General features: G+C 40.8%; 1 protein-coding gene across 2 annotated transcripts in view; it reads left to right on the forward strand.

Annotated features, from left to right (window-relative positions):
- Positions 1-10713, forward strand: part of LOC111150495 (phosphate regulating endopeptidase homolog X-linked) — a 204913-nt gene that overhangs the window by 65920 nt on the left and 128280 nt on the right. For both annotated transcript variants that reach the window (XM_022507971.1, XM_022507972.1), the window contains exons 10-11: positions 1206-1299; positions 3704-3832. In XM_022507971.1, the coding sequence (XP_022363679.1) occupies positions 1206-1299; positions 3704-3832 (223 nt within the window). The remainder of the gene's footprint in view (positions 1-1205; positions 1300-3703; positions 3833-10713) is intronic.

Raw genomic sequence — 10713 nt, forward strand, 5'->3', positions numbered from 1 at the left:
TCATATGATAATTGTCTTTTTCTGATTGACTTATTTCGCTTAGCATACCTTCTAGTTCCATCCATGTTGTTGCAAAGGCAAGATTTCATTTCTTTTAATGGCTGCATAGTATTCCATCATATATATTTTATCACATATCACATGTATCTTCATCCATTCATCTGTTGATGGACATCTAGATTCTTTCCATAGTTGGGCTATTGTGGACATTGCCACTATAAACATTCGGGTGCTAATACCCCTTTGGATCACTATATTTGTATCTTCAGGTTAAATACCCAGTAGTGTGATTGCTGGGGTTTAGGGTAAGAGAGTTGGTTTTTCTTAATGGGCCAGATGCCATCTTCATGTCACATGGATCTAACATGGCTGGATGACCCAAGAGCCATCTCAGGAATGTGTATTATTAGCCACCATGGTAATGGCACAACTGCGAGGGGATGGGTCATTAAAAATTCATCGTCACTATTGAGTTAGAAATTAGATCACACATCCTTCTGAGGTCAGGACATCTTTTGCTTATAGAAAAAGGCAACAGTTAACAAAAGGTAATGGATTTTTAAAAATACCTGTTATGGGCACTACATGAGTATATGGGCTTGTTCATATGTTTGGAAATAATGACAATAAAAAATCTGGAATTTACTCTTTATTAAGGGTTCTATTACTTACTTGAACCTCACAGTAAACCTATAAGTTAGTGATCATCCTCGTTGTATGATAAGAAAACATAAAATCAGCAAGTTTAAGTGACAAACTCAAGCTCATATAAGTATAGAATCAAGGTGCAAATCTAGATAATTGGTATTGGCCAATATATTAATGTTTGTTCCCAAAAGTAAGAATTCATCTGCATTTTTGAGGTCACCTAATAATTCCAGTGTATGGACAGTTTCTAGATAGAAAAGTCTAGGCTCAACAGTGGAATTCCATGCCCTGAGAGGGAAAGCAAAATGTTGACGCTTAAGGCCTCGGGCTGGAATCTTCATTTCATCTCCCTGTATTAAGTGGTGAAAAGCAAGCCAGTTTTGAATGAGCTTATTGACACTGTATCATCTTATATCATTTCTCAAGTGCAAGTTCTACAGTTTTCTATGAGCAGAGGTCCCTCCATGGAGCTTGGCGAGCAGTTTTCCCCAGGGTGTTCTGTGGAGTATCAGGTATCAACCTGATTGTAATAAATGCACATTTCTCTCTGCTAACAGGACCATTGCCAACTATTTGGTGTGGAGGATGGTTTATTCCAGAATTCCAAACCTTAGCAGGCGCTTTCAGTATAGGTGGCTTGAATTCTCACGGGTAAGTTTGAAGAAGATTGCAGTGTTACATCACTGGATAACTTTACACGCTGGAACAGTCTGTATATTGACTAATCCAATAAAAATCATCTTTAGGGATGGGACAGAGGGAGTTTTGCAGGCAAAACTCTACTCTTTTTTTTTGATTTATTTCTTTTTATTAAGTGAAACCTTATGTACTATAAACTACACTCAAGCTATACTTTGATGAGGCCATATAAAGATATTTGGGGCAATATTTGGCACTGACATCTTGTTTTCACTCCCTCTTATCGACCTATTCCCATTTTCCCCAGTGTTTTTAACTGGGTCACTGTAATTATAGTTCAAATGTATCTTAGTGATATATTTGTAACTATTTTTCATTTTCAGTATTACAAATATTCAAAATAAGCATAATACACATATTAGATGATAAAGTTTCATCTTAATTTAGGGGTAGAATTTTGTCTTTATCTTGACTTTCATTCAGTCTTTGAATTTATCCCAATGCTGCTAGGCCAAAGAGGCCTAAATCTAGTCTCCCCGGGGAACCCAGCTCAGCTGCCTCAAAACATTTTGCTTCTTTCCCCCCTCACTTGGTTCTTTGATTTTCGCTTCACTCCCTCACTTACACAGGTGTTATTTTGCCTTTGTTTCACAAACTTTTGTCTGAGTAATTTTCCCATTATTAAGGACCTAATGGTTTTCTGTTTGTTTTTTTTTTTTGCATTTTAAATATTGTGTGACTTTTAAAAGGTATTTTAAATTTATTTTTCTCTCAACTAGAAGGGAATGACATTTTATAAGAGTGCTTTCATTTAACAGATGTTTCGGTTATTAGAGAAACAGGTAAATACAGGAATTTTTGGTGGGTCATTACTATTGAGCAGTAGCACAGTTATTTTGGACACATTTTGGCTCTCAAAGTCACTAGATTATTGAATTTTATAGAGAACACCATAAAACAGCCATATGTATTGTGGTCATATCAAAAGGTTAAGTTACAAAACAAGTAGATTTTATTTAAATATATAAATATATATTTTTATATGTGCCTATATATACATATGTTTTATATATATATATATATATATATATATTTATGTTTATATATATGCATGTGTATTTTTAACTCCTGTGGATCACGTAAAAGATAGTACCCACCTGCTTTTCAGCCCTACTGTGAAGAGAATAAGAGAGAACGGTGTAAGAAGTAGTGTGTGAAAATCGGCGGGTTGGGTATGAGGAGGGGATGTTTCTTCAGTGTAAAGAGCTAAATATAACATGGAGTTGCCAAGACAGTTGTAGGATCTCCCTCTCTAGAGATTTAAAAAATACATCGATCTCTTCTGTCTGTGAGGGGTTGTGTTGCCAGAAAGCAGGGGGAAGGACGGAGAGATGGATCTAAGCATTAAGCTCGAGTCACCCGCAGCCTGGGGCTAACGTGGTACAGGCCACGTGGCCACCGTGCTCAGGGCCTCCCTGCCTTGCCGCTTGCCTTCAGTTTGCGTTTTGAGTGCTGAACTTCCATCCTCCAAGGGCATTTTAAACACTATTTATTTCTTTGCTTTCATCACCAAGAGTAAACCTTTGAGCCTTCCAAGTCCTGCTTTGGAACCCCCTCACTTGTTTGTAAATGTTTTCCTATAATGGCTTAATTGGGACAGATGGGAAGAACATTTTCATCTTTTTTTTTTCTTTTTAATTTGTTATGGGTGTGTCCTTTGCTAAATATGCCTCTTGGGTCGTTCACATGGGCTCTGTTGTTCTTGGACTTGTGAGTGTACTACCCAGAGGAAGGAAACCCTCGCCGGGCAGGAACTTTGATCACCCATTGATACTAGACCTTTCCTAGTGGAACTTCAGTTACCAATAGCTATTTTTTTTAAAGATTTTATTTATTTGTTTGATAGAGATCACAAGTAGGCAGAGAGGCAGGCAGGGCGGGGGGAGCAGCCTCCCCGCTGAGCAGAGAGCCCGATGTGGGGCTCGATCCCAGGACCCTGAGATCATGACCCAAGGTGAAGGCAGAGGCTTAACCCACTGAGCCACCCAGGCGCCCCTACCAATAGCTATTAAAGGCTGTCTAGACACTTGGATGGTACAGCATCCACTCATTTCCCTGCTAACTGAAAAAAACTGTGCCATTCTCCTAATCCTTCATTTAATGGGGAAAATTGAAAGGAAAGGATAAATACATTATTTTCTACCATCAAAATATTTTCATTCAGTTTTAAGTCTAACTAGGAACAAGCAGAATTTATTTCTTCGTCTGATTTCACTGTCAGCTTCACCATGAGACCATGTATATGGGTTGGGGTGTGCGATGTTTTGTAGCCTGTTTGCCTCAGGCTGTGTGAATTTTTTTTCAGTCATAGGTTTCATCCAAGTGAACCTCAATCTGGATCAATTGTCTCCCACAGGTAATTCAGGGAACCACAACTCTATTGCCTCAATGGGACAAATGTGTAAACTTTATCGAAAGTGCCCTCCCTTATGTTGTTGGGAAAATGTTTGTGGATGTGCACTTCCAGGAAGACAAAAAGGAGATGGTAAGTTCTGCTCCCCCACTGGTAAGAGCCATGGCAGTCTGCCGGGTCAGATGTGGGCATGGCCAGCAGGCCCATAGCAGCTCTGAGAGTGATGAACCTAGATAGAATAATAGTTCAGCTTCAGAGAGAAATTCCTGCAGTACAACATTAACTACAAATTCAAACCTAGAATATAGTTTTGAAAGTTAAGACAACTTAGAAGTGAGAAAAGAAGCATGATGTTATGTCACCAGTGTCTGAATTTCTCCTGTAGAAGTTAAATTTGTAAAGTCGATGCTTAGGAACAAAGAGGGCCTAGAAAATTTTATGAATAGATATTGGACTTTGTAATTACAAAAGGTAGAGCCTCTTTGTTTTAGAGATGAGGAAGCTGGAGACCCTGAGACAAAGAGATTTGTAATATATTTAATAACTATTAAATGGTTTAGAAATAGAAATAAAATGCAAGGGTTTTTTTTCTACTTATGCTATGTTCTGGAAACTTCAGAGGTGTGACATTTATTTCAGAGACAATACTGTGTGTCTATTTTTTGTTGTTAACCTAAAAAGAAATCCTTTTATTTTGGGAATTCCTTAAGCATATACAAAAATGGAGTGAGCAATGTAATGAGCTTTCCTGTACCTATGATCTGTGGTAATTTGTAGTTGCCATAATGGCATTAATGGCCCAGCCAGCTCTATTTGCTAATAAAACATGAGGTTTAGTTTCATTAATTTACTCAACAAATACTTGTTGAACACCTGTTATATGCCAGGCACTGTTCCAGGCACCTGGGAAACGGCCGAGAATAGGAAAAAAGGTCCCTGACCTCATTGACTTGACATTCTCTTGGGTGGGGGGACAGACAAGTATGTTGTCTGTCAACATACAGACAAGTATGCAAGATAGTAAGGACCCTGGAAAAAAGAAAAAAGGAGATCAAGGTATAAAGGAATTGGGAATGCTATAAGGTGAGGGTGTTTGGGGCAGGTTATAGGATTCATTAGGGTGGTCAAGGAAAGCTTCACTGTGAGGATGACATTTGGCAAAGATTTGAAGGATGTGAGAGAATTAGATACGGCAGCTATCTGGGGGAAGAGTGTTCCAGACTGAAGGAATAGCTAGTGCAAAAAGTCCTATGGCTGGGATGGGGCTGGAGCACTCAAACAATAGCAGGGAGGCCCATGTGGCTGGAACGGAGTGAGTAAGTGTAAGAAGTAGGTGCTGCATTCAGAGCAATAATAGAGATGGCGGCATTTTGTAAGGTCTTATGGGCCATTGTGGATTTTTATCCTGAGTGCAGTAGGGAGCTAATGTGGGCTTTTGAGAGGAGGCTTGATGTGACCTGACTTATGTTGAAAGGATCACCATGCTGCTGTGTTGAGAAGAGACTGGAGGGAGTCAAGGACAGAATCAGGGAGACTAATTGGAAGACTGTTGAACGAAAGGGGCACCTGGGGCGTTTAGTCAGTTAAGCATCCAGCTCTTGATCTCAGCTCGGGTCTTGATCTCAGGGTTGTGAGTTCAAGCCCTGCACTGCACTCCATGCTGGGTGTGGAGCCTACTTAAAACAAAACAAAACAAGACCATTGGAGGGACCAGGTGAGAGATGATGGTAGCTTGGACCAGTTGGTAGCAGTCGAAGTTGTGAAAAGGGGTTGGATTCTGAAGTAGAACCAACATAATTTGCTGACAGATTGAGTGAGGGATCTGAGACTGAGAGCTTTGAGTCTGATTTCAGTGGAAGCATGAAGTTGCTGTTAACTGAGAAGAGGAATGCTGTGGAAACCAGATTTGGGTTTGGGAGGGATCAGGAAGTTAGTTGTGGCCATGTTGAACTTGACAGGTTATCAGACTTGCAGTTATGAAGATGTCCAGGAGGCAGTAGGTATGAATCTTGGCTTGAGGACAGAGGTTGGGGTTCAAGGTTGGAAGAGAGAGAAGGTGTGAAATAGTTGTCCAGGGGAGTGGGAGAGTGAGTAAACTGAGGAAACATGGTTACCCGGAGGCAGTAATGGTGTAGATGAGGTTGAAGGTCATGAATGGAAAGACTCCTCACCCTCACAGTGTGTTCTTCATTTGTTTCTGCTGCATGGGAGGAGAGAGTGTATTTTGAATTAGGAACTTGGATTTAGCCACGGTGGGGATTTTTTGGTGTGTTATTTTCTTTGTGATGAATTATGGTTTATGAATGTCATGAAGCAAAATATCTAGACATAATTAACTAATATAGGGCAGGAAAAATAATCCCCCTCTACCCTTCCAGGTTCTTGAGATCCCACTGTGGTAAAAAGACAGATTAACAAGAGAAAACCAAACAAGTTTAATAAGGCATATACCTCCTGTATACAAGGGAGAGACTCAGAAAAACCGAGGAACTCCCAGAAGTGGTCCAGGCCACCACCTTAATTACCATCCCCAGCTAAGGAAAAAGCAGATGAGAATACGGGGGCACAGGGGTGGGCAGGCCAGTGTTGGGAGGTTACCAGGAAAAGCACAGTAGACAAAAGATAAGGTTATTATGCAGTTTTAAGTCCATGCTCTTCTCCATTGATCAGAGTTTCTAGAGATGAGAGTCATCCTCCTTTTCCTGATACAGGGAGGAAGACACCCTTGTAAGGGAGATTTCCCTCCTAAATGTTAATTTCTCTCACAAAAGGGTAGCTTTGACTCTGTTTTGATAGGGTTCCCTGTGTCTGTAACTTCTCAAAAATAATCCGTCCCAAATAATCAGTATGCCCAAGAGATATATTCTAGGTATATTTCGCTAATAATGATCTGTTGTAGTCATTCAGATGAGAATATATGAGCAGCTTGGATGCGGGTGCTCAACAATCACTGATTTTAAAGGCAAACATGTAAAGTCTGTTACATCACGATAATTCAAGTAATTGGTATTATGCGCTGCTACATAGTATGAACTGTTTGGTTTTATGTGTTAATACTGTGGGGGAGGAAGAATTTCCTATACCCTTCAAAGTCCTTTTTTTTTTTTGAAGATTTTATTTATTTGAAAGAGAGAGTGCATGTGTGCACATAAGCAGGGGAAGGGGCAGAGGGAGAAAGAGAGAATCTCAAGCAGACTCCACATTGAGCAGGGAGCCCAAAGCAGGGCTTGATCTCATGACCTTGAGATCATGACCTGCGCCAACATCAAGAGTCCTACGATTAACCAACTGAGCCACCTAGGCTCCCTCAGGGTCCTTTTGGCTGGACAAAGAATCAAATTGACATGAGACGGATCAACAGGACAAAACCAAATTTAGCTTTGTGCATATAGAGAATCCACACAGACATGAAATTTTAAAGACTGGCACCATGAAGCTTACATGAGCTCCTGAGCTTGGGAGAAAGGGGCAGGTGTGAGGATACAAAGGGGAAGAAGACCATTTGCAGGAAGGTGAGAGAAGACGTTTGGAAAAACGAGCTGGCCCTGCTATGCCCATAGATTACTTAGGTACAGAGGAATCTCTGTTAATAGCTCTCTTCCTCAGGCACAGGCTCGGCTTACCAGTGTAAATGTAGGCAGCTGAGGGGGAGGTAAGGAACTTTTCCTGAATTTGCTGGGTTTTGTTTGCTTTTGACTCAAAATAATCTTGCCAAGGTGGCCCATCTTGGGGCAGTTAGACCTTGGCCCCTACAGTAGGTAACACATAACTATGTATTTGCTGAAGTTTTTGCTGGAATACCTTAAATCTAAGTATATTTACCTGGGTCCCCCCCCCCACCTTTTTTTATGCTTCGGGGAATTTTCTGCCAAGCTTGAGACTGTATTTGAACCTGCAATTCCCCTTCTTGCAAATAATTCCACTGGAGAATTAATGTCTTATTTCAGAATGCTCAATATTCCTATTGCGTGTTTTTTTTCACTCTTTGCTTAGAGTAAATGGATTGAGAATTTATCAGATAATCACAGTGGTAACATGATAAGCTTTGGGAAGGATATAAAAACAATTAAGGCATAGCAGAAGGTTTTTTTTTTTGTGTGTGTGTGGTTTTTTTTGGCAGTAGAAGAATTTTAAGCAATATGAAAGGTATGTGGATTAATTTGTTTTTCTCAGTTTTGGTGTGAAAGTCCCCTTTTCATGTGTTAGGGTGTAATATTCTAAAATAAAGTTGATTTTGGCAGTTCCCCCTCCCCTTATTTTGATATACATGGGACTTGGAAGTAGTGGGATAGTTACACAGATAATCATCTATTTTACATAAAATTGTTTTCCTCCCTTAAGCTGAAGCTATTTGCCTCAGGGAATACTTAAGGTGGAAACTTATAAGAGAAATATCTGACTTTTTATAGCCTTGCTACAGGGCTCTCATCCAAGAACCACCTGGAACCACTGATTTACTTGAAAAACATTCTGTATTATTAACTACAGCCCAAAGAAAAAGAAAACCAGAAAGATCCCCAGTGGGACAAATTCCAGAGACTCTAACTCCGAAGGAAGGCTGCCGTTGTTTTATTTACAAAAAAATTGCTAAGCAGATGAGTACATTCAGAAGGTTAAATTTCAGGTGCTTGTCAGACTTGAATGTATACACAAATCAAATGAGGCTCTTCTTGTAAAAATGCAAAATCGCACTGCATTTTACGAAGGATCTTTTTAACTTAGATCTGGGTTAGCACCAAGAACTTGCATAACAAGTTCCCAAGTGGTGCTGATGCTGCTGATCCTGGGACCACACCTGGAGTAGCAAGGCCTTTGCAGCACTCATTTTCTTGCAAACAGTTTCCACCAGAAGCCCAACCCTGGCGATTCGTGTGAGCGGGGTAGGCTGTTGACTGGGACACCAGTACTTTGTTTACCAAAGCCTGTTGCTTTAGTGCGAGTAATTGCTTCAGTTTTTTCAAACCATTGAAAAACTTCCTTGTTCAGATTGGTTTAAAAGGACTTTGTCAAACCCTGGATAGGGGTCTCCAGGCCTCTTGTTATTTTTTCTCCCACGAACTGATTAGTTTTCCTTTGACAACTGGTATTTAGGTTCTTCCAAAGGGCTTCCTGCTTCTCCTCAGTAACCCTTTCTATAGTCTCTCTCTCTCTCTCTCTTTTTTTCTTTGTATAGTCTCTTAATGGCGGATTTGACCCAACTACCTCTGCTTGGCGTTGTTTGTTATAGAGGAAAGGAGAGAGTAGTTCCCTTTGAGGTTTCCTTTGTAGAGGAGTAAGCCCCCCCATCAACCAGGGATCTCTTCCTTTTCACTGGGGAAAACACACAATTCAAAGTTGCTCTTTCTTTTCCACTTCCCATAGGCAGGTGTGCATGTGAGCACATGTGCGCACGTGCACACATGAACACACACAGACACAAATATACGTTCATACTATTTTACTTACACATAACTACAGGAGTTTTACAGATTTAATTAGAAATGGGAGGGAATAGCATGTAAAAAAGGAGAGTTCTTCAATGCAAAGCCCCCTAAAGATGCATATGGAAGACTCTTGTGGTTTTTGATACCGGGGTAGGGCCTTAACCCATGTGGGACTGGCTGTAGGCCAGGCCAGTGGAGTGAGAGCAGTTGCAGAACTCTAGTTGTCTTTGTTACCTAGAGTGGCACTATCCAAAAGAACTTGAACATAAGCCATGCATGTAATTTTACATTTTCTAGCAGCCTCATTAAAAAAGTAAAAGGAAGGGGCACCTGGGTGCTTCAGTTGGTTAAGGGTCTGCCTTTGGCTCAGGTCGTGATCCCAGGGCCCTGGGATTGAGTTCCACATCGGGCTCCCCATGGAGCCCACTTCTCCTCTCCCTCTGCCTGCTGCTCTGCCTACTTGTGCTTGCTTGCTCACTCTCTGTTAAATAAGTAAATAAAATCTTAAAAAAAAAGTAAAAGGAAACAGGTGAAATTAATATATTTTGTTCAACTAAGTATGTTCAAAATGCTATCATTTCAACAAGTCATAAATATAAAAATTATTAATGTGAGAGTTTGTATGCTTTATTTCAAGCTAAATCTTTGAAATTTCATGTCTATTTTGTACTTACAGGATAGCTCACTTCAGATTAGCCACGTTTCAAGTGTTCCTTTGCCACTGTGGCTACCATTTTGGACGTGCAGTTACCATATTGGATAGCGCCCATTTAAAGACTTGAAGAGGGATCTGTTGAGCTCGGTGTGCTGGGGACTTAGTCCCTGGGTGAGATCGTGCTCATAGCCAGGTTTGGGAGGGCAGGATCATCGGTCCCTGACCAACTGGGTTTCATGGGGGGCTCTAATATCAGGGGAGAAGGACCAAACAATACCAGGATTCATGGCTTGGGAACCAGGATTTGGAGTTGGAGTCAGGCTGCTACTTGGTGAGGGTGTTTCAGGTTCCCTGGTGTACCAGCATAAAGGAGATAAATTCCAGATGCTTCTCTGCAGTTAGCACCTGGGAATCTTGCTTCTCATTGGCTCATAGGCTGGATGGAGAGGAGTTTACAATTTAAAGGCATTCAGTGCCTTGAAGTTGCAAAGGTCTTGGTCAAGCTGAAAGCCAGGGGTTCCAAGATCAGATACCCTCACAGGCAATAACATTAAATAACATACAGAAATAAAGCTGGCTAGGTATCAGCAAAAGCCAGGGCAAGTGCAATGATGAGAGGAAATTGCCTCTGGAACTTGGTGTCTGGGACACAGTAGTGGTGAATAGGAATGAGTATGTTACTCAGGATTCAGCTCAGACTATATTCATGCAGAATGCCTGCCTTGCTAGGTTTCTGATGTGTGTGTGTGTGTGTAACCATGTTTCTTTTTTTTTTTTGAGAGAGAATTCAGAAATAGGGATTTTTTTTAAAAGATTTTATTTATTTATTTGTCAGAGAGAGAGAGGGAGAGAGAGCAAGCACAGGCAGACAGAATGGCAGGCAGAGGCAGAGGGAGAAGCAGGCTCCCTGATGAGCAAGGAGCCCTATGTGGGAC

The sequence above is a fragment of the Enhydra lutris genome, unplaced genomic scaffold, assembly GCF_002288905.1.
Source record: "Enhydra lutris kenyoni isolate GAN:26980312 unplaced genomic scaffold, ASM228890v2 scaffoldscaffold23, whole genome shotgun sequence".
Lineage (NCBI taxonomy): Eukaryota > Metazoa > Chordata > Mammalia > Carnivora > Mustelidae > Enhydra > Enhydra lutris.